This window comes from Entelurus aequoreus, linkage group LG02 (assembly GCF_033978785.1).
Source record: "Entelurus aequoreus isolate RoL-2023_Sb linkage group LG02, RoL_Eaeq_v1.1, whole genome shotgun sequence".
Taxonomy (NCBI): Eukaryota; Metazoa; Chordata; class Actinopteri; order Syngnathiformes; family Syngnathidae; genus Entelurus; species Entelurus aequoreus.
The window spans coordinates 30,725,148-30,750,785 of record NC_084732.1 but is presented as its reverse complement, the minus strand read 5'-3'; the positions used below and the strand labels follow the sequence as shown (position 1 = coordinate 30,750,785).

The window sequence follows — 25,638 nt, the reverse complement described above, 5'->3', positions numbered from 1 at the left end:
GCACTTCGCCTACCTTCTCTGCGTCCTAGGATTACGTCAACAGCCGCTATGCTATACCTTTTGCTCCTTAAACATGCTAAAAACAATCTAATGTGCTTAACACATTTTTTGGACCTCCTTTATAAACAAGAGAAAAATAACATTCATCATTCAAAAACTAAAAATGCTTTTTATTTGCTAAAAAACAAATAGTCCTATTTATCACGTATAATAACTAAGTCACTCACATTTTTCTATGGCTCCCTTTGATCATAGCTTGCAAACACATTTTTAAGTGCATTTCAATTTTATTTTAACAAGGAATGGGTATTTCTTTTTTTTTTTTTTGCTAAAGATACCATCAATTATATTTTACCATTAAATAAATATATCATTTCAGTTAAAAAGCTTAGACAAACGATGATTTTGGTAATTGAATGCTACATGAATGAACATTATTTCTAATGTTCTAATATGGAACGCCTGTCATTTTATAATTAAAATGTGCCATGGACCGATAAAAAATGAACTGCATGCCACACATTTGACACACCTGTGACAGATGAACATAGCTGGCGTTCGTATCATTACCTCATGATAATTTATTAGTTTCTCCAAGACAAACAGCAGCAGTCATGATTTTTCTAAAAATTTCCGTATTGTACATATTACGATTCTCTAAAATTAGGACTTTTTCCTGGAAATTACCATGGCCCTTTTTTTCTTCTGTAGGCTCTGGATGGAGACTTCTCGAATGAAAACAGGAACAGGTGTCGAGTGGCCACAGCTCCACTCATCGAAGCGGTGGAAAACCTGACAACATTCGCATCCAACCCGGAGTTTGCCAGCCTCCCCGCTCAAATCAGCCACGAGGTCATTCTGTGCGATTACAGTAGGAAGGAGATTTGTGTGCCCCATTTGTCACGGTTTACCTGACACATGAAACGTGACAAATTGAGGGATGCAGTGTCCACTTTTGCTGCCAGACGGCATTAGAGTGTTGAATATCTTAAAATTAGTTTTGTGGCAATTCCAACTTTGACCACACTGTCTGTTGCTATGCAGAGTGGCGCATTCCATCATTTTCAGCAGACTACATTGCAAAATGAAGATGCCCCACCTTCCTCCATCAAGGAATAGGGCCATATGAATCCCTTCCCTACTGTATGGCATTTTGGAAGCCACGCCAGCTTGCAAAAAGTTGCTAAAGTTCCGCTTGTTTACCTATTTGCAGGGCTCTGCAGCTCAGGAGCCGATCCTCCAGTCGGCTTACTCCATGCTCGACAGCTCCACCTACCTGCTCAAGACAGCACGCTCACTGGTTATCAACCCTAAAGACCCACCCACCTGGTCTGTGTTGGCTGGTCACTCCCGCACTGTCTCCGACTCCATCAAGAGTCTCATCACTGCCATACGGTTAGTGGTTGTAAAACAACAAAAAAGGAAACTTATGGTCCCCCTCTGCTAAACACTATGTTGGAGTACATCATTTACTGTAAATTTATTAAGGTTTATCATTCATTACTCCATTATGCGCTTTAGGACCGCTATTCTCAGAAGTGTGGAATATTAGTTGTAGATTTAAGGATGTATTTCTGCATAAAGAGTTAATATTTTTAATTTCCACTTGCAAAGCTTTTATATTGACTGAATAACGCTAGAATTATTCCTAATACATTTTAAGGCAGTGCTGCTGTACATAGTGATTGTACCATTAATCTTATTGAACCTTATTATACTTCTTTATGCATTTTACATATTGTTATTAATTACTTTTTAAATATATATATATTGAACTGATTAGTACTTTACTAATTAGATATTCATAGTAAGAGTGACTCAATGGGCAGACTGGAACAAAAATGTGGCCTTTTTATTTTTTGGTCCAGACAGGCCCACTGCATTTTTATACTATTTAACTCCTAACCTGTATTTAATTTTGACGCATGTTTTGGAGCAATACTAATACATCTGGAGCAAATTGTTCAATTATTATTTTTTAGTGCAAAATAACAACAAAAAAAATGTAGGAATAAAAAAGTTACAAATAAAGCCAATAACTATGTGACTGTGGGCGTCCAAAAACATTAATAAAGCTCATACCACTAACAAAAAAACAGTGTGAAATTTTCCTTTACATCATTCTATTAATAGTGACAAAGCAGAAAAGGGTGAGGATTACATATGCTGTAAACTTTGACATAAAGTTCCCTATCATTTATTATTTGACGTTTTACAAGCTATTTTGGGTTATAAAGATTGACGTACAATCAAAACTCCCGCTACTCCCGATGGCTAGTCCACATCTGGTGACGCCGTGCTTGCCAAATAGTGAGCCCTGTACTTCTGGCTGTATTGCCAACTTTTTTATTGCATTTTGTGTAGCTTCATTAATATGTCTGATCTCCATGATATGATCACCTGCAAATTTAGCAGGATTCATACTTACTGGAACTAACTGGAACATTTCAGATAGTGAGCCATGTAATCACATTACATCTGTTTCTTACATCATTAGTAGCTATATAAAACAACTCATAAACCATTAATATAATGTTATATACATAACAGGAAGTGGTATCAATGTATTAATATATTTATTTTAATTATCATTAAAAATACATGTCTAAATTTATTATAAATTGATACAAACTCTGTTTGGATATTATCCTGTTATCCCAAAGTTAGATTTATGGTTCTTTTTCTTCCTGCCTTCTCGTCCCTTGTTACTCTCCTACCTCTCCTTGTCCAACTCTTCACCGCCTCTTCATCATCCCTAACCATTTATACTGCTCTCTTTTTGCTATTACGTTCTCAGTGACAAGGCCCCAGGCCAGCGGGAGTGCGACTCGTCCATTGATAATGTCAACAAATGTATCCGGCACATTGAGCAGGCCTCTTTGGCTGCGGTCAGCCAGAACTTACCCAGCAGGGACGACATCTCACTGGAGGTAAGCAACTCAAACATATGTCTCTGTTTTGCTGCATTGTCTTCATTCTAATAGGAATGTCATATACTCTCCAACTACAGCTTTGCAGTTGGATAACAGCACAGAATACCTGCTACCTTATTTTGATGTGCAATATGTTTGTCTTCCATAGCTATACTTGGGGAATTATTGGTGGCCAGGATGCTTGTTGTGTTCCAAATGTTGTCATGCAATGTTGGTTTTATGACATTATGCTTCTATTCCTATTAAAGATGTACAATGGAATTTTTCAAGTCGAACTAAATCCAATGCTAATCAACCTCTGATTTGTTTAGAAATAATATAAATTAAAACAGTCCGTTCCAGGGTCAAGCTGTCGCCATATGAGTAACATTTTAAAGTGTAAAGATAGGTAAATCACTGTGTATTAAAATGTACGAACAAAATGCTCAGTCTTATTAACTTACCGTACTTTCCGGGCTACAGAGCGCACCGGCATTTAAGCCTCACCCAACAATTTTTAGAAGAAATAAATAGTATTAAATACAGTATACTAGCTGCGCTGCACCATAAGCCACCGGTACGAAAGATTTTGTGAATGTTTATTTACATACCTTAATTGTGTCCAAACAGTGCCTGTAACTCGGCAGTAAAACGGCTAATCAAACAAAACAGAAGTCATCGTCCTGGACACACTAGCTGTGGTAGCGAGCTCTCCAATCAGCAAAACAGATAAATAGATAGATAGATAGTACTTTATTGATTCCTTCAGGAGAGTTCCCTCAGGAAAATTTAAATTCCAGCACCAGTGTACAAAATTGAGATCGAATTTAAAAAGTAAATAATAGGGGTGTAAATGGAAACAAAATAGAAAAATATTACAATAGAATAACAATAAAAAGCAACAATGAGAATAAAAATATAACAGTTAAATAAGAATATAACAAGAGAAACTAGGCAGTAGTGACCATGTTGTGAAAAAGTATTGCACTGAAACAGACTCAATAACTCAACAATTTACGAAACTCAAACAATACAAAAAAAATGTCATTGTAAGTTAATGATACCAACAAAGACACCTATAAGCATATTAGCTAATACTAAAAATGCTAGCTTGATTACATTACAAATAGCACATTCAAATATGCATGAAAACACTCCTACAGACATCACACATGGGATGGTTTAGTAAGTATGAATTGTTTTAGTTATATTGCAAAACTTACAATTGTTGCTTGGAGTGATGGATGAAGAATCCCTTCTATCAAAAACACTTTAAACAAACAGTAGACGAAACGGGATGTACTTTGGTTCAAGGCACGAAACAGGAAGTACATTGTCAACCCGCCGCACTTGCAGTGAGCGAAATCGTCCCCATAGCACAAACAATAATGCACCTTTTCAGTGTCTCTGTCGGTGTTGAAAACTATTTGTTGAACACTAAACATTATGGCCGTTAGCACAGAAAAATCCATAAATTAGACACACCGTTTTATAAGCCACAGGGTTCAAAGCTTGGGGGAAAAAGTAACGACTTATAGTCTGAAAAATACAGTAAATGATAAAGCGTAGTACCCAAGTGATTAGTTTTTGTGTGTATTTTTCCCAAGGGCCTTATAAGAAAAAAAAATACTGGCAGAATTTTTTACATTTTCTCTTGTGTTTGACCATAAGAAAACAGTTCAATCAAGGTCAATATATGATAAGCAGTTTAATGCTACATGTGAGCTTTCAGGGTTTCCCCCAGTTTGCCAATGTTACTGTGGCGGTGGTGGCGTGGGTAATTAACAAACATTTTATTCAATTGTATTTTACACAAAAAACACACACTCTGTGATGTTAGAATTAATGTAAAAGGTAAAAAACTGAATTAAAAACTAAACGGAGTTATTTAAATTTATTGTTATTTCTGATATTATTATTTTGCTTGTTGTGGTTTATTCGTTACTTATCTATATCCAGGTTTTTTTTTTAACTATATTCAAAGGGAAGTTTTGGTGGTACAATAAATACTCATGTTTTCAAGTGAATGAATAATCATGTAATTAATCGTGATCACAATGTCAATAAAATATAATTGTGATTATTATTTTTGCCATAATCCATCCATCCGTTTTCTACCGCTTGTCCCTTTTTGGGTCGAGGTGGGTGCTGTAGCCTATCTCAGCTCGTCCAGCCCTAATACGCTGGGTAAGGAAAAACATGCGGGCCAGACTTTGGACACCCCTCTGTTACGCAATATAATCTTTGGGTTAGTTTTCCTAGCATGTGTGTCTGTCAGTCAAATACTTTAAAGCCAAACCTGTCACAAAACCACTTCTGACACAGTTGACGTGCATTTTGTTGAATAGTGAAATATTCCATTGCACCTGAAGGTGTACGAGGTGTGTCAGTAAAGTTCCAGGACTGTTTCCCAAGCTCAAGGGGAAGATGTGGACGCTATTGTGACGACGGTTGCAGAGGATACTGGAAGAATCCATCCAAGGCGGGGGCAGGGAATGCTGGCCAAGGGCGCTACATACTACATGTACTCCGAGGGGATTACTTCAAAGGAGAAAGCTTGTAGTTTGGATTTGAAATATATCTTAAATTACACCAGTGCTGGAAATATTCCCACACACCTCGTATATCTCCTCATTTGTTTCTCAGAGCAGCACGCTTTCGCAGGTTCTTTCCTAAAAAGCCACACAGGCGCAAATTTATTGTCATTTCCCTTTTTTCAGGCCCTGCAAGAACAGCTGACATCCTCCGTGCAGGAAATTGGTTACTTAGTCGACCCTGTTTCCACCGCTGCCAGGGGCGAAGCTTCCCAACTAGGACACAAGGTATTTCGGGGCCAAGACGCTTTTCACTTTACTTTATATTTAAGTAGCAGTCGTGCATTTTTACAGGAGGCTTTGCTGAAATGTACTTGATTGCTGAAATATTTGTGATGCTGGTTAATATATCACAGCGGAGCATAGCATGAGCGCTTAAGATTTTGACTAATATCCAGTTGTGGGTCAAAGGACTACCAAGCACTGATCATCCTCGCTTTGCGGCGGTCTCCCCACCTCAGGTCACCCAGCTGGCCCGCTACTTTGAACCGCTAATCAGGGCCGCGGTGGGCGTGGCGTCCAAGCTGAAGGACCACCAGCAACAGATGACCTTCCTGGATCAGACTAAGACCTTGGCCGAGTCCGCCCTGCAGATGCTGTATGCTGCCAAGGAGGGAGGAGGAAACCCAAAGGTGTGATGTCTCGCTCTTACCCTGCCTGGCATGTTTTGTCTTATCATTTCAAAGACATGTTTCATTTGAGCTGACATTATTATTGCAACATGATTGTTTTGTCGCACAACATAGTGCACTATTGCATTGAGTTTGAGTTTATTTGGAACATGCATGCATACAGCATGATACGTAATTTCCAGTTCCTCTATTCAACATGTTCGAAAAGGAGAAGGAAGAAGCACAACTTATTTAATCCTACCCCTTTCCCTTTACCTAGCAGTTGCTAACACTTTTGTTCACTTCCTGTTCTCAATGTATTCACAATATACCATGAGTAATAACATTAAAACAAAAAATAATAATAATAAATAAGATTATCTCGAAAATGAATGGATGGACGGAATAAATTCAGAATCTTTATCATGATTCTTCTTCTTTGGACTTTGTAAACATTTTAAGTTTGAAGAGCTTCTTGAAGTGGATCATATTAGCACATTGTTGGATTTCTTTGCTTAATCCATTCCATAATTGAATTGAAGGTCTTAAGTCAGGTCTGGGCAGGTATTTTGACTTGCGGGCCGAATTTAGAGGAAAAAAATGTGTCTCGGGGCCGGTATATCTATTTTTAGGAACACTAATACAAAACCTCACAATGTCTGAATGTTAAAAACGTTATGACAGACCGCCTTAAAAAAGGGAATGGAATTTTAAATTTTTTTACTGAATGAGACACCCAGAATGTACATGAAAATAAAGAATGTGGGATTTAGGATATTAACTATGAACGATAAAACACTGAATATTGACAACATATGAACGTCACACCCCCTCTCGATCGACATATTTTACAATCAAGCGAAACGCAACAAAAATGCAACAAACTCAGCGAAATATGAACGCGAAGGGTAAAAAAAACCCCCACCTACAATCTGATACATCTGATATATCACTAAGCTTTTGAAATTTGTTGTAAAAATCTCCTTCCGCGTCTGTCCCTGACACCCGCATTTTAGGCTGGCCGCTCTGGAAACACTTGGTGCCTCGTCTGAGCTGCTGTGACGTACATTACCATAGTAACTACCAATATATCATGCAAAAGCGCAGATTCCAACTATTGAAATACTTTGTATAGTTCAAGACTTGCGGTAATTTGAAAACGTCACTGTACATCATAATGGCAGCTACAGTTTCGATCTTGAAGATCTAAAAAATGTATTTGGGGAATGTCCGGCGGGCCAGATTGAAAATCTTAACAGGCCGAGTGCGGCCTCCGGGCCTTAATTTGCCCAGGTCTGTCTTAAGTGTTGTAAGAGCATACAAATGTTTCAAATTATATTTTTCTCTAAGATTATATTTCTCCTCTTTTGTTGAGAAGAATTGTTGTATGTTCTTGGGTAGCAGGTTATAGTTTGCTTTGTGCATAATTTTAGCTGTTTGCCAATTCACTATGTTGTGGAATTTCAGTATTTTCGATTCAATAAATAAAGGGTTTGAATGTTCTCCATATCCAACATTATGTATTATTCTAACTGATCTTTTTTGTAACATGGTTAATGAATGAAGCGCACATTTGTAGTTCTTTCCCCATATTTTGCACAATAACTCAGATATGGTAACACTAGCAAGCAGTAGAGAATATGAAGTGATTTTGATGAATGAATGAGTTGTAAAAATGAATGATGGGTTCTCACTTCTCTGTGAAGCGCTTTGAGTGCCTAGAAAACGCTATAAAAATCTAATCCATTATTATTATTATTATTATTATTTTTGGTCTAGAACAGGGGTCTCAAACTCAATTTACCTGGGGGCCACTGGATGCAGAAACTGGGTGAGGCTGGGCCGCAAAAAAAGATTTCTTAAAAAAAATCTATCATGCACTTTTTAATGAATTCACCTTCTTTGAATGGCTTTCCCGCCGTAGCAACCATCTCACTCACCATGTAGCTAGTTTTGACTGCTGCATCGCTCTTTTCGCTTGCTTTCTTGACGAAATCTTGTTGCCTCAGTAGACTGGTTTTAAAATTTGCAACCCGGTTCACTCTCTCATCTCCCTGGTATTTTGCATACTCCTCAGCATGTCTAGTTGTATAATGATGTTTCAAATTGTATTCCTTGTGCATCGCAACTTTCTCTGTATCAACTACAGAAAAGAGCTATAAGGATTATTCATAAAGTAGATTACTTAGAACACACTAACATATTATTTATTAATTCCGGTTTATTGAAATTACAGGAGCTAGTAAAGTTACAGACGTTATGTGTCATGTTTAAGGCTAAAAGTAAAACATTACCAGCAAATTTACAAAAAATGTTTGTCATCACTTCTGAGAATGAAGAGCATAGAAGAAAAGGTCATTTCCAACATCAGTATTCAAGGACAACTTTAAAACAAATGTGCATATCAGTGGTGGGGGTTAAACTATGGAATTCTCTTTACAATGAGATAAAAGATTGTAAAAATATATTCCAATTGAAAAACTATATAAAGACAGAACAATAAGATCATATGGACAGCCATAAGTGTTTACATTTTGCTTTATATTTATTATTTTACTTATTTTTTGCCTGGTTTTGTATTTGTTTTGTATCATCCTGTGAGGTGTATATTACTTTTGTTTTTTTTGTTCAGTTTGTACATCATGAAGTTTTGCACTTCTTGTGTTTTTTTGTGTGTTTTTTTGTTTGTTTTCGTTATATTTGGATGTATTTGTTGGTTTATATGATATCATTAAGTAAGACTACGTATTATGTTGAAGGGGGCAGAAAAATATACGATTTTTCTTCATCCTGCTCCTTCTCAGGCATTGGTGTGTAAATGTATAATTGAATAATTGTGGTTTAATTGTCTATCGATCAAAGATGCACATCAATGAAGGAGATAAATAAAAATGAAATGAAATGAAAGACACGTTGGGGTGCCCCTATGCTCAACAAAGAAATATTGCATCAAAAATTGTCTCTGTCTGGAGCCAACGGGAGGGGAAGGAGGGGGGCTCACCGTGGAGTTTACAGTTACGGTAGCACAATTAGCCCCGAACGGGCTAACATCACCACTAACGTGTTACACGTCTGATTCGCCCAGCGACTCTCTGTCGTAGTATCAGCGCTGGGGTCCAGTGCACCACACTTTTGTATTGTCGCTCAGTCCTTCGGCGGAGTGCTCGTCTTCCCCGCCCGGACTGTTTACAACGGGGGCGGGAGCGAGCAGGCGGGCGAGCGAGGGAGGCAGGGAGGGAGGGAGGAAGAGCGTGAACGGGTGTCATGGAAAAGCGGCAAAATGTTTCTCTGCTTGCATCACGCAAGTGACGTCAATGCATACTTGCCAACCTTGAGACCTCCGAATTTGGGAGATAGGGGGGGGTTGAGGTGTATGTGGGGGGGTTGAGGTGGGCGGGGTTGGGAGGAGACGGGGTTGGGGATAGGGGGTGTTTTTGTAGCCCGGAAGAGTTAGGGCTGCAAAGGATTCTGGGTATTTGTCCTGTTGTGTTTATGTTGTGTTTAGGTGCGGATGTTCTCCCGAAATGTGTTTGTCATTCTTGTTTGGTGTGGGTTCACAGTGTGGCGCATATTTGTAACAGTGTTAAAAAATAAAATATGACCACCCTCAGTGTGACATGTATGGCTGTTCCTCAAGTATGTCTTGCAATAACTTGCGTGCGTCTACAGAAGCCTCATACTACATGTGTCTGGGCCGGCACGCTGTTTGTATGGAGAAAAAGATGATGCGTTGACAGTTTCTGGAGGACACTTAAGGCAGTGCCATCAAGGCAGTGCCATCAAGGCACGCCCTCGCCACACCGTGATTGGTAGATTTCTTCAGCTCCGCACACAACGCTGTCAAGCGCCATTCATTTAAAACTCGCGGGCCGCACTAACATTTAACTTTCATATTAAGGTGGGGGCCGCAAAATAACGTCTCGCGGGCCGCAATTGGCCCGCGGGCCGCGTGTTTGAGACCTCTGGTCTAGAACATATTTAGCTTTATTCATTATTGACGTGCTTCTTAACACCTTGTGTTGTATATTTTTTACATTAAATTTCCAGTTCATCAATCATTATACTTAGAAATTTGGTTTCATTTACTCTTTCAATTTCTATTCTGTCTATCTGTATTTTTGTTTGACTTTCCCTTCTACTGTTACCAAATAGCATTATTTTAGTTTTACTGAGATTCAAAGATAGTCTGTTTTTGTCAAACCATCTATTTAATTTGTTCATGTCTTCTGTTATTATTATTTGTATTATCTTACACTGTTGTATCGTCCGCAAATAATACTAACTTAAAATCTTTTGTAACTTTACAAATGTAATTTATTTAAAGATTGAACCAGTTTGGTTCTAGGATTGATCCCTGGAGTACACCAGAGGATATATTTAGAGTTGTAGATGTATGTTTGCCTAGCTTCACGTATTGTTTCACGCATTGATCAAATACTATATGACTGTATTGTTTTTCCCTCAAAGTCTGAGAACTAGTTGTCTTCTACTCAGAGTCCAGAGATTTACGCATGTAAACCAGCAGGGGCCTCATGTAACAAGAGTTGCGTTGATTTCCTACTAAGAATAGATGTACAGTATGTAAAAAAGTACAAATTCAGATTAATTAAAGCCAAGCACGTTTCTTTTTTACATCGCAATCAACTTGATGCGGCGTGGCGGTAATTGTTCATATGTCTTTGCTGAGCACATCAATCAGTCCGAGGAGTAAAAGTTGGCACTTTTTTACTGTTACCCAGTGTGTCGCTTAAGTATCTACAGCTTGTAGAAATCTACGTACGGCAGCTAGGGAGTTGCCGTCAGGCAAGGCACATTTCAACGTCAACATCAGTCTTGAAACATCTCAACTTTGCCGTGAAAAAGGACGTAGGGCAGGTTTTTGTGCATACGCAAGCTTATTACATGAGGCCCCAGATGATGACTTCAAGTCACCAACCAGAGAGACATTAAGAAAATGTGTCTTGAATGGTAGCAGGTTAAAAACAAGACAAAAATTTTTAATTATGAGGTAATAACGATGAATTAAGCAATTAGTCATCAAACAACTGTCCAGCAGCTGTACAGTAAAAATGTTCATTGTAAATTCAGAGCAAACAACTTGCTAATAATTGCATTACTCTCACAAAAACATTTACAGTAATTTATTGTGAAATGTCTTTAACGCACTGTAATGTTGCGGTTAATTACATAACGTTAGGGCTAAATATAACGTCAGTTATAATTTTATAGTTATTACTCTCTCGGTTTAACGACATACCGCAAGGCAAATGAGTTTGAATATACAGTAGTTTGTTGTGATATTAAAGAGGACCATTATTTCAGTATATTACTGTTCAATAACAGTTAATTGCTGTGAAATATAGGGATTTCATAACTTTTACAGTCATTTGTTGTAATGCTATAATCAGTGTTGGGTTAGTTACTGAAAACCAGTAACTAGTTACTTTATTTCAAAAGTAACTCAGTTACTAACTCAGTTACTTACACCAAAAAGTAATGCGTTACTGTGAAAAGTAACTATTTAGTTACTTCTTTTTTCCCCCTTTTTTTTAAGGCTCCCATTAATGCCCTTTTAGCCTTCATTTCAGTACTGTTATTGCACTGGAGAATAATACAATCTGTTGATCAACTTGACATGCATTTGCATCACTGAACTCAGAAAGCAATGTGGTCTACATGCAACACACAAAGACAAAGATATGTTTCAAAGGGCCAATTTATTTCAGGCCAGAAAAAATTGACAAAACTATTTTAAATAGCTGCAACATAATGGCACTTTAACTTGAACTCTTAAGTAGATAGGATCTTTGATCCAAGACACAACTTACATTTAACTAAAATGTTATTTTCTTTGTGCTCGACAAAAGAAAAGTATTCAGAATGTCTCCATGTTAAAAAAATCGACTTCTGGCTTCGCCATGATGTCTTGTTAGTTGTTATGAGAGTAGCGTATGTGTGTGTGTGTGTGTGTGTGGCCCTTTAAGATATGACAGCATGAGAGGTGAGTGACGTCCGTGAGTGAGTGGGCGAGAGAGGTGAGGGAGCGGCGACAGTGAGTGCGTGTAGGTGCTCTAGCTTGCTGGATGGCTGCGTGCAATAAAGTCACAAAGTTGCAACAAACCGCCGGGCTCGTCATTCACCCTCAGCTGTAAAGACCCTCTTCCGGGTAAAGTGAAGGTTGTTAGACCCGAAGTACGACTCTGGAGGAACGTCTTCCCTGCGGGGAGGCGTGCTTTCTGTGGGTGGGGGAAAGCACGCCTCTTCTTTTCCACCGGAGCGCTCCAATAAAACACACTCAGATCTTCAGTTTCTAGCCGATACTGTAGTAACGCATCATGCAGTAACGGTAACCGAGTTACTGTATATAAAAAAATAACGCGTTAGATTACTAGTTACCGCCGAAACTAACGGCGTTACAGTAAGTGACGCGTTAGTCCCAACACTGGCTATAATGCATTTTGATTACAGTATTTTAGGGTGGAAAATAAGGTTGAATGTTTTGAAATCCTGGTGATATGATATCCTTTTTTCTTTTTACAATACACTAGTTGTTTTACAGGTGTTGAATAGATTATTTTAAAACAGATAGTTTATATATTTAATTTTGTCTTTTAAAACAGTTAATTTTTATCTTTAACTTTGCTTGAAAAGAGAAATTGTGTTACAGTATAGATACGGAAGGTTGTTTTATATTTAGTTTGATGTTGTACACAGTTTGTATTATTCCTGTTATGTGTCACTGCATCCTACTATTGATTGATAAAATATAAATAGAACTTCTGTAAAATGTGAACTTGTGCAGAGTCAAGATTGAATAAAATTCACTAGTAAGGAGCAGTTTAGCGCTTGACGACTCTAACAGAATGATTGAGCCTAAGAGTGAAACTTGACTTAATACATCATGTACAGCATGGGTGTCAAACTCTGGCCCGCGGGCCAAAATTGGTTATTTGATAGGCAATATCAAATTAACACTAGAGCTGGCCCGCTGTATATAAGTAACACCGCTAATTCCCATACTTGCCAACCCTCCCGGGAGACTCCCAAATTTCAGTGCCCCTCCCGAAAATCTGCCCCGAGCTATCGTCACGTCCGCTTTTCATCCAGTCCAACGACGTGCTGGCTCAGTCTCATAATATGTGCGGCTTCTGCACGCACCAACACAAGTGAATGCAACGCATACTTGATCAACAGCCATACAGGTCACACTGAGGGTGGCTGTATAAACAAGTTTAACACTGTTACAAATATGCGCCACACTGTGAACCCACACCAAACAAGAATGACAAACACATTTCGGAAAAACATCTGCACCGTAACACAACATAAACACAACGGAACAAATACCCAGAACCCTTTGCAGCACTAACTCTTCCGGGACGCTACAAGGTGTGTGTGTGTGTGGGGGGGGGGTTGGGTGGTAGCAGGGGTGTATTTTGTAGAGTCCCGGAAGAGTTAGTGCTGCAAAGGGTTCTGGGTATTTGTTCTGTTGTGTTTATGTTGTGTTACGGTGCGGATGTTCTCCCGAAATGTTTTTGTCATTCTTGTTTGGTGTGGATTCACAGTGTGGTGCATATTTGTAACAGTGTTAAACCTGTTTATACGGTCACCCTCAGTGTAACCTGTAGGGCTGTTAAACAAGTATGCGTTGCATTCAAGTGTGCGTGCGTACAGAAGCCGCACGCATCTTTTGACTGGGCCGGCACGTTGTTAGAATGGATGAAAAGCGGATGTGATGACAGCTCGTAGAGGACGTTAAAGGCAGTGCCTTTAGGGCACGCCCCCAAGACTGTGGAATACGAGAGAATGGTTGCCCCGGGAGATTTTTGTGAGGGGCAATTCCCGGGAAATTCGGGAGGGTTGGCAAGTATGTCCTACTGCCGTGTGCACGCAGTTTGCTGATAACTCAAGTGTACTCGGCGCTGAGTTAAGCCGGCGACTTTGATGGTCAGTAATGTAGATTTTAATTTCTTAGTAATCCCTTCGCAGTTGATGTGGAAAAAGCACCAATTAACCTCCAAATGGAGCTGATTGAACTCCAGTGTGATGACACGCTGAAGTCAAAGTATGATGCTGTTGGCGCCGCACAGTTTCCACTATTCATCCCTGACACAATGCCTCAGCTCCGCACCCAAGCTGCTCAATTGCTCTCCATGTTCAGCAGCACTTATCTATGTGAGCAACTTTTCTCCTCAATGAAGATGACGAAAACGTCTCACAGGATACGTCTGACTGATGAACACCTTCGTTCGATAATGTAGGTTGCCTCAGCTCAAAGCCTGAGCCCTGACATTAATTAACTAGCATCCAAGAAAAGATGGCAGGTATCTGGCTTGGGCACATCAGATTAGATCAGTGTGTTGCAAACTGAGAAGTAAAAAGGCCTTAATGGTTGGTTTATTCATTGTTTCATTCATTTTATTTTCAAATTTATTAGCCTGTGGAAAAAGTTAATGTTGATATTTACCTCAGAAGGCTGCAAATAGAAAAGAGGCATTCAATTTTTATTTAAATTGTATTCATTGATATTTTTGTATTATTATTATTATTATTTGAAACTCGATTTTGCATGTCACTATAAAGTTATATAAGCCTTGCTTGTTCAATATTCAATGCAAAACTTGTTTGGGTCCCTATTAAAAGGTTAATTTGTTCAACCTTGGCTCGCGGCTTTGTTCAGTTTTAAATTTTGGCCCACTCTGTATTTGAGTTTGACACCCCTGATGTACAGTATTGACTAAAAAGTAATACTGGGTTATTTATGTTTCTGTTTACCCAAATACAGTAACTCAAAGCAGTGATAGTAATGCAATATGAAATGAAACAAACAAAAAAAAGAATATTGTGCCAAAGTTAATTCATGTCAGCAATTGAACTTTAAATGTTAAATTAATATGTGATATAAAGTCATTACATGCAATGTGAGAAATCATAAGCTTTTATTTGTTGTCATTTTGATGATTAGGACTTAAAGTTTTTGAAAACTCCACATTTTCTGAAATGTTTAAGTCGAGGTTGTCATAAGCTGTAAGCCATAACTATCAAAATGATATCAAAAGAAGGCTTGAAATCTCTTCAGTTGCATGTTACAAGCCCGTGTCACCTCGTAAATCTAATTGCTGGAATAAAAGAACCTTTGCACGATATTCCCATTTTTTTAGTTTCACCTGTATTTACAAATCTATTTCCTTGAAGAAATGGTTGTTTTAAATGATGATGACAAGTACAGATACTGTATATATAGTCTCATGTTAACATGGAATTTTCCGTTATTGTTAGATGTCATGGGGGATAGATGGATTTTTTTTTTAATTCCATTGAAACTTCCGGTTTTCTGGAGTGCATCAGCAGTGCAGCTCTATGTTCCAGCTGCTTCTTTTGCCTCACAGCAGTCATTCCAAAGTGCAGTTCAAGGGCCATTTGTGGTCCACTGCTGTTTTTTGTAGGCTCTCTGCACCTCAAAAACTACAATAAACACAACAGCTAAAAAAAATGACAGCAAAAAAATACAAATAAACTCTTATGAGATAAGGGTCTTAATTAGAGTTGTCCCTCTCTGACAGTATCTGATTGTATAGGCTTCCATGTAAAATCCCTGACAAAAGTAGTCCTGTAGCGTGTTTACTTGTGTAAAGTTAGACAAAAATGTTCTAAAATTAGCAGACAAGGTTGTTTTTTATTTGTATTTTAGTTAAATAATTTAGAAAAGGTAAATATAGGCTACAAGCTACTAGGAGCTAGCAGTTACACAACAGCTAAGCACACAATCGTGCACAAGCTTGGCATATACAGTGCAAGTGTCCTTAATTGAACAATATTGCTGTCTAAAACAGGACATTTGTCAATATAAACAAGTATCAAATATTTATGGTTGCGGATTACATACACATACAAAGTTTCCAAGGCAAAAGTGTATTAGAAAGTATCCAGTAACAAACGTGTCCACATGATTCAATTTCCTGCATCATATGCTTAACTTAATGGATTATTTGGCCACTAGGTGTTGCCAAAAAATCTATTACCACTTTAGTTCAACCCAAAGACAGCCCAAGTCCATTCAAGATGATTAATAATGAATTAGTTTGTGTTTTTCATTAGGAGTGTGAAAAATTATATATACTGTATATTTTCAGATCGGTCCTGTCCAGCCACTAGGGAAAATCATGTTGTTGATATAGATGCCCATATCTGCTGCGCAGATTTACTTCAGAAAAGAGACGTGTTGGATCAGGGGTCCCCAAACTACGGATCGGACCCGCCAGCGTCCAAAATCCGGCCTGTGGGAAGTCCCAGGTTAAAAAAATAATAATAATAATAATATATACACTGCCTTCTGCCCGAATGCAGCTGAGATAGTCTCCAGCACCCCCGTGACCCCGAACGGGACAAGCGGTATAAAATGGATGGATATATATATTTAAAAATGTTATTTATTTTTTAATCTGTTCTTTCTAATCCATTTTCTACCGCTTGTTACTCTTGGTGTCTCCTAGCCACTCAGGCAAATCATATAGTCTAAAACGGCATTTTGCCATTGATAACGTGACATCATCGCGCCGGATATATACTGTATATATATATACACAGTATATATATATATATATATATATATATATATATATATATATATATATATATATATATATATATATATATATACACAGTGTATATATACACTACCGTTCAAAAGTTTGGGTTCACATTGAAATGTCCTTATTTTTGAAGGAAAAGCACTGTACTTTTCAATGAAGATAACTTTAAACTAGTCTTAACTTTAAAGAAATACACTCTATACATTGCTAATGTGGTAAATGACTATTCTAGCTGCAAATGTCTGGTTTTTGGTGCAATATCTACATAGGTGTATAGAGGCCCATTTCCAGCAATTATCACTCCAGTGTTCTAATGGTAAAATGTGTTTGCTCATTGGCTCAGAAGGCTAATTGATGATTAGAAAACCCTTGTGCAACATCTGAAAACAGTTTAGCTCGTTACAGAAGCTACAAACTGACCTTCCTTTGAGCAGATTGAGTTTCTGGAGCATCACATTTGTGGGGTCAATTAAACGCTCAAAATGGCCAAAAAAGAGAACTTTCATCTGAAACTCGACAGTCTATTCTTGTTCTTAGAAATGAAGGCTATTCCACAAATTGTTTGGGTGACCCCAAACTTTTGAACGGTAGTGTATATATATATATATATATATATATATATATATATATATATAATATATATACTTTATATATATATATATATATATATATATATATATATATATATATATATATATATATATATATATATATATATATATATATATATATACCGTATATATATATATATATATATATATATATATATATATACATATACCGTATATATATATATATATATATATATATATACATATACATATACAGTCCAGCCCTCGGCCAAAGTTGTTTAACCCAATGCGGCCCCCGAGTTAAAAAGTTTGGGGACCCCTGTGTTGGATACTTCTTTTGTTGCCTTATTTGTATTTGACTTTATTAAATGTTTGGGTAGAATTTTATTAAACACAACCAGTTTTTTTTAAGTAAGATAGAAATTTATCAGACGTGTTTATTTATTTAATGGAGGAATGTAGTTAATCATAGAAATTGCATCCAATGTTGTTAAAAGAAAGTATACATTTTGAATCAAGAATCGATTCTGAATAGTTTTTTTACCCCCAAGAATTGAATCATGTGGTGCCCAAAGATTCACAGCTCTATTTTTCATACCTACTATTGTTCCCTGTTTGAGTCATTTCACTTATTCAAGTTTTTTCTAATATTCCACAACACAAAATAATAAAAGTATGTATGATTTGTGCTGTTATTGTATCAGATCAATATGGGTATAATATTGGTATTGTATCGGAAATGAAAAAGTCGTATCGGGACACCACTAATTGTAACATTGTGGGGGGAAACTTATTTTAGATGCATAAAGGTGAAATATTAAAGGGAATTTTTTTTTTGAAAACCTGATAATAAAATGAAAAATATGAAATAAAATGAAAATTAGGTTAGGAGAGTGTATATTACAGAAATACATTATAGATATTATTGAAATAAAAACATGATATTATGAGAAATTTAAAAAAAAGGGTACTGTACGGAGAAAAGGTTATTTCAAATAATATGCTTTGGGCTGTTGCTGTTCTTTAAATACTGTATATATGACTTCATAGCATATCATATAACATGTTTGGTTTACATTATGTAAAATTATGATTTCAGTATGTAGCCCTCAGGGAAAGAGTCTGCCCTACAGAGGAACAAAATGTAATTGTTAGCTTCAAAGGCTTCATCATGGCTCTTGTGCTCTGTTAGGCGTCCCACACGCACGATGCCATCGCCGAGGCATCCCAGCTCATGAAGGAGGCGGTGGATGACATCATGGTGACGCTGAACGAGGCCGCCAGTGAAGTAGGCATTGTGGGAGGGATGGTGGACGCTATCGCCGAGGCCATGGCCAAGGTGAGTCCCTGTTTACCTTTTTACGCACCATTTTTAGTCACTATTTTACCAGTTTGGCACCGAACAGCTGCAGCTTTTACTTTTTAAATCATGCAAAGTTATTATAATGTGATCTGTGTGATGTGATAAGCAGTCTAAATTAGCAGACATGCTGTCATGTGTGCAGTGCAATCACATGTTTTTATAGGCGATGCTATTTTAAAGCTGTGATCACATCCTCACCAGACCTTTAGCAGCCTTCAGCTGTGCAGGTGCAGCTAAAGGCACAAATAACGTGCGATTCAATGGGAATTCAAAAACTCTGCCTTCACACTGATGAGAAAATGCTCATTTTGGATTTATACCATTAGAGCGGCGTACATTAGAGCAGTGATCCTCAAACTGTGATACGTACGCTGGCTCCATGTAGTAGTATGCCAAGGAATCACCTAATTAAATATTCTTTTTTTTTTTTTTTTTTTGTCCTGTCCAGCTTCTCAGGCAAATCATATAGTTGATGTAGATGCCCATATCGGCTGTTCAGATTTATTTTACGAAAGAGAAGTGTAGGATACTTCTCTTGTTGCCTTATTTGTATTTGACTTTATTAAATGTATTTATATTATCATTTGGTGCAGCCGGGCCGGAGCAGGAGGGGATAGAAAGACAAAAAAAGGAAGACAGAGGGGGGAATTGTGGGGACAAGAGGGGGATTAGACAGAGAGACAAAAACTTAGACAGAGAGACAAAAACTAACTAATTAAACTAATTAAATATTCTAACACAGTGTTACTGTTCAAACTGTTTGTAATGTTACAGTGGCCAAAAATATTAGTTATACTGTAGCTATTTTAATAGAACCTCTGCCTTGTTTTTAATGAATACTTAGGCCTACTACGCTACTGTATTTTAATGTTGGTCATTATGGTGGTACTTTGAGAGCCAAGTGTTTTCTGAGGTGATGGGTCTGAGGTGAGTTTGAGAACCACTGCATTAGAGGGATGGTTTTTTGATACCTGCCTTTTAATAGATCTCATTAATCTATGTTTTATGAAGTAATGTGTGGGTCATTTATCATACTATTATATTAAATTTTTGTTTGGGGAGTAACTTGATATGTGAAGAGTATTTACACATTAAATAATAATGTATTTTGTATTATGCTGCCATGTAACAACATATTGTGTAACAATGGTGTATAAATACATGTTCACCTTTGTATGTAGTAATGTCACATTTTTTAAGAACATGTTATACATGGCAAAAGTTATTATAAAATGGAGGTGCTGCACCTTTTTTTTTTCATATAAAATGTAACAATTTGCTGCATCATGTAAAAGAACATCACCATCATCAACATGTATTCATTTTAAGAATCTAGTAGGCTGTTTTATTGGTCAAACATAAATCTAATGCAAATTTATAGATTGTATTAGAGAATGTTTTTGCAAGGCAGTTTACAAAAGTTACACTAAATCATTACATAATGCACTATTATAACGTGTATTTTTTATTTTGTATTTGTATTTCTCCCTGAATTAATGTTATTATTACTTTTTATTATAATTATTACATTCTAATTATGACTGTCAAAGTGAAGGCATTATTTAGAAAACATCAGCGCATTTATCATGTTTAAATGCAGATTAATTGCACAATTTATTTTGATTAAGCACTAATTATAATAATATGACATAATTTAATATAAATTACCATCTGTCCTTGTGTAGCTGGATGAGGGAACGCCACCTGAACCTGAGGGCTCCTTCGTGGACTACCAGACCAGTATGGTGAAACACTCCAAAGCTATTGCAGTCACCGCCCAGGAAATGGTACAAATCGTCTACATTGCATCATTGGAAGACTTTTCCATAGTTAAGATATTGCTTTGTTTTTGTGACTCAGGTGACCAAATCGGTGACATGTCCAGACGAGCTGGGGAGTCTGGCCTCTCAGGTGACCGCAGACTTCAGCCAGCTGGCGGTGCAGGGGCGCATGGCCGCCCACACGGCCGAGCCAGAAGAGGTACGAGTCATGAACTACAACAAGTATGGCATGAATTTAAGTGTGCTTGGGTTTTCTCCAGATTGGTTTCCAGATTAAGACCAGAGTGCAGGAGCTGGGCCACGGATGCATCTTCTTGGTCCAGAAGGCCGGAGCGCTGCAGATTACTCCTTCTGACAGCTTTACCAAAAGAGAACTTATCGACTGCGCCCGTGCCGTCACAGAGAAGGTACCAATCATACGTGGTTCAAGAAGGAAACCAAAAGATAGATAGATAGATAGATAGATAGATAGATAGATAGATAGATAGATAGATAGATAGATAGATAGATAGATAGATAGATAGATAGATAGATAGTACTTTATTGATTCCTTCAGGAGAGTTCCCTCAGGAAAATTAAAATTCCAGCAGCAGTGTACAGAATTGAGATCGAATTTAAAAAAGTAAATAATGGTACAGTATATTTACTGTTAATATGCTCTATTATCAGAAATTAATAGTTGATTTAGTCTATCAACATTACAATAAGATCACATTGGACTGCTGCTTTTTAGTTCGTCGTTTTTTGTATTTTCTGTGGCTCAAAGTAGATTTAGTAGGAAATCCTTGAAAAAAAAAAGCAATGACGCTTTTAAAATTGACTATTTTTGAGCAACATTGACTGTCACTGTATAACTTGCGCCCACATGTGGGAAGGTCTGCAGTGATGCTCTCCATGAACATTTGCAAACAAATGATATGATGTAAGACTCATATTATTATTACAAAAGGATACGGCCTATTTTTGTTAGAACCATTTTTATAGGCTAAATGTATGTTTTAATTTATTGAATATTAAAGACACATTTATTTACTCAACTGCAGAGAATACCAGGCATTTAAGGGGAGGCCCTTTTGAATAATTGTGCTTTTAAAACATGTACAAAATTAGGAATATATATTTTTTTTCCTGGTTAATCTTTTAATGAAATATGTTATTACAATACGTATATTATCTGATAGCACTGATAATGAATCAGAATAATAAATTAAGTCTAAATACATTCAAATATTATGCAAAATGTATTTGATTTCAGCAGTTTAAGTCGGACTGAGACCAAATTATTTTTTGAAATACTTCACTCCTTGTCTATAGAGTCTATAGAATATAATAGTGTCCCTATTTGGATTGAACTCTTCAACTAAATAAACGTTTAAAATCAATTTGAAATCAGTTTCTGTATTACACATCCATCCATCCATTTTCTCCCGCTTATTCCCTTCGGGGTCGCGGGGAGCGCTGGAGCCTATCTCAGCTACAATCGGGCAGAAGGCGGGGTACACCCTGGACAAGTCGCCACCTCATCACAGGGCCTATTACACAGTGATGGGTAAATGGCACCTAAGTGAGTGTGTGGCACACTCACTGGCTGAATTGAGACTGCACTGACACTATGTTGCTGTTTCATAATGGCACCATCTGCTGGATTTAAAAAGTCCCTACATTTGACCTTCCAATAAAAATAGTGAGCAAATATTTATTACCGTATTATCCGCACTATAAGGCGCACCTAAAAACCTAAAATTTTCTCAAAAGCTGACAGTGCGCCTTATAATCCGGTGCGCCTTATATATGGACCAATATTGAGCCACAACAGGTCTCGCAACTACGGGATGCATAACGTAACCCCAGCCTCTACTGTAGCGTCTATTCTATGCGCCTTATAATGCGGTGCTGCCTTATAGTGCGGTGCGCCTTATATATGAACAAAGTTTTAAAATAGAACATTCATTGAAGGTGCGCTTTATAGTGCGGAAAATACGGTAGTTTAATTTCTAAAAGGAATATGAAATGTGCAACTCTGGTCAATGAGCCAAATAGTAATCAGGAAAAGAAGAACATGTACCTTATTTGGCTCTGTAAAGTCAAAATGATTCCACAATTGAATTGTTCCATTAAGATAGATGATGGCGACAATTACCGATGTCAAACACTTCTCTGACTTCTTTCAGTACCAGCTGTCACTCGTGAGCCAAAAGAAGCGCCTCCTGATAAACACAATTTGGCACATATTGGCACATCACAGTCAAAACGACACAGCAGTCCTGGTCACATGTTTTTTTTCTTAAAGTGACACACACATTGAAGCAATAATGGACACAGTGTCACACCTTGTGTTTGATAACGCTTCATTGTCGTTTGACCCATCACTATTTATTCCATCTTGTATTATGTCCTCTGTCATTCACTGATCAATACTGACATGTTCATCAGATCAGAATACACCATGCTTTTGTCTTTATTTCTCTTATTGTTAGCTTTACAGATGCCAGGCCCACAACAGTTTTTCATTATGCATACTCCTGATGATTGAGGAAACCCTCATGAAACAGGCCTGTAGAGATGAAATAGTCTTGTGATTTTTTCCCACACATACATATATATATATATATATATATATATATATATATATATATATATATATATATATATATATATATATATATATATATATATACACATATACAGTACAGGCCAAAAGTTTGGACACACCTTCTCATTCAATGAGTTTTCTTTATTTTCTTGACTATTTACATTGTAGATTGTCACTGAAGGCATCACAACTATGAATGAACACATGTGGAGTTATGTACTTAACAAAAAAGGTGAAATAACTGAAAACATGTTTTATATCCTGGTTTCTTCAAAATAGCCACCCTTTGCTCGGATTAATTTTTTGCACACTCTTGGCATTCTCTCGATGAGCTTCAAGAGGTAGTCACCTGAAATGGTTTTCACTTCACAGGTGTGCTTGAACCTCATTGACAGAATGCCAAGAGTGTGCAAAGCAGTAATCAGAGCAAAAGGTGGCTATTTTGAAGAAACTAGAATATAAAACATGTTTTCAGTTATTTCACCGTTTTTTGTTAAGTACATAACTCCACATGTGTTCATTCATAGTTTTGATGCCTTCAGTGACAATCTACAATGTAAATAGTCATGAAAATAAAGGAAACGCATTGAATGAGGAGATGGTGTGTCCAAACATTTGGCCTGTACTGTACACACACACACACATATACATATACAGTATATGAGGTAGATCACCTTGACTTGGTCATTTGATAAATAGCTCGCCTGCTGAAAAGGTGTGGGTACCCCTGGTCTAAGGCAACACATTATGGTATTAGCCATAGAAAAGGTAAATACACATATTGACGGGTAAGAAAGGAGGCATTTATTTGGAGTTTTGTGTTTGTTTGTTTTTTAGCCAAAAAAAAGGTATCATGGTCGCTGCATACTTTTTTTCCAATACATGATCCCACAAACAAAGGAAGCCGCAAATACTGTGAAAACCCTATTTTTGTTGTGTGACACTAGTTTGAAAATGTGCTTCCTGTCGCCCTGAGCAGCTTGATTACAGGCTGTCATTGCGTGTCCTCAGGTGTCTCTGGTGCTGTCGGCGCTGCAGGCTGGCAACAAGGGCACACAGGCCTGCATCACGGCAGCCAGCGCCGTGTCGGGCATCATCGCAGATCTGGACACCACCATCATGTTCGCCTCCGCCGGCACTCTTAACGCGGAGGACGACGAGTCCTTCGCTGACCACAGGTGGGGGCAGGAAATGTTTGGATGTGTTTTATTGACTGTGGTTACGTTTCACCAGAAGGTGACTGGATGACTTAGCACAGGCAAACAAGGAAGAGGCAGCGTCTTCACGGTTAGAAACTACAAATTACCCTCAGGGCAAGCAAGATGAAATGTAATGATAATGATAAATGGGTTATACTTGTATAGCGCTTTTCTACCTTCAAGGTACTCAAAGCGCTTTGACAGTATTTCCACATTTACCCATTCACACACACATTCACACACTGATGGCGGGAGCTGCCATGCAAGGCGCTAACCAGCAGCCATCAGAGGCATAGGGTGAAGTGTCTTGCCCAAGGACACAACGGACATGACTAGGATGGTAGAAGGTGGGGATTGAACCCCAGTAACCAGCAACCCTTCGATTGCTGGCACAGCCACTCTACCAACTTCGCCACGCCGTCCCGTCTCTTCTTTCAATATTTCTCTCTCAAACTATTTTTTTGGGGTGACAGCAACAAGACAAAACTCTATTGTCGCCACGGCCAAAAATATAATCCAATATCGGAATGTGAAATTGTTTAGTGAAATATTTCCCTGCGTCCATCCAGAAGCATGGAAGTGGGAAGGCAGAGGACCACTGTTAAAAACTGTGAAAATATATTAGTTCAATGGTGACACATGTACCGGTACTTGAATGTGAAACAGACCACAAGTAAAGCAGTCGAAAAAGTGTCAAATAAATTTGACTTGAATGTAACAAAAAAATTCAAAATGCATAATAACAATTGTATTATTACTATTAAATAATTCATAAAATGTTTTATATATTTTTTATAAATTGTTTATCGCAGCTAATGAATGATGTTATAAATAAATCTGATATTAAAGGTTTAATTCTAAACATACATTTAGCAATAGAAATACTATTATAACTAGTAGTGGTAATAAAAGTCATAGTACTGCATGACTGTGTACCCATTTTAATATACTGTAGTTTATTTTGGTTTTGTTATTGCAGCAGTTATTTTTCATAAATATAAAACATATTTACATTTGTTATAATTAAATATAATAATATTAAACATATAATTCTAAATATATAACAATATAGATACAATTAATATTACTACTATCAGTAGTAATAGTAGTCATAATACTCCATGACTGTATACCTGATGTGGCGCTATTTTAATATTATTTATTTTGTTGTTGTTTTTTATTGCGGCTTTTGTAAGGATTGTCATAACCATAAAATATATTCAAATGGTATAATAAAAAATGTAATAATATTAAAGGTATAATTCTAAATATTTAACAATAAATATTATTGTTGTTATTATTAGTAGTAGTAGTAATAGTAGTCATAATATTCCCATGACTGTATACCTGATATTTCGCTAATTTTATAATATTTATAGTGTTGTTTTTGTTATTGCAGCTTTTGTAATTATTATTATAAC

At 37.2% G+C, this 25,638-nt stretch overlaps 1 protein-coding gene across 3 annotated transcripts in view; it reads left to right on the top strand.

Annotated features, from left to right (window-relative positions):
• tln2a (talin 2a) overlaps positions 1-25,638 on the top strand; it is a 252,396-nt gene that overhangs the window by 205,085 nt on the left and 21,673 nt on the right. For all 3 annotated transcript variants that reach the window (XM_062025041.1, XM_062025029.1, XM_062025035.1), the window contains exons 38-47: positions 712-852; positions 1,214-1,395; positions 2,798-2,930; positions 5,633-5,734; positions 5,968-6,138; positions 18,474-18,620; positions 20,330-20,431; positions 20,505-20,624; positions 20,686-20,832; positions 24,030-24,196. In XM_062025041.1, coding sequence (XP_061881025.1) covers positions 712-852; positions 1,214-1,395; positions 2,798-2,930; positions 5,633-5,734; positions 5,968-6,138; positions 18,474-18,620; positions 20,330-20,431; positions 20,505-20,624; positions 20,686-20,832; positions 24,030-24,196 — 1,412 coding nt within the window. The remainder of the gene's footprint in view (positions 1-711; positions 853-1,213; positions 1,396-2,797; positions 2,931-5,632; positions 5,735-5,967; positions 6,139-18,473; positions 18,621-20,329; positions 20,432-20,504; positions 20,625-20,685; positions 20,833-24,029; positions 24,197-25,638) is intronic.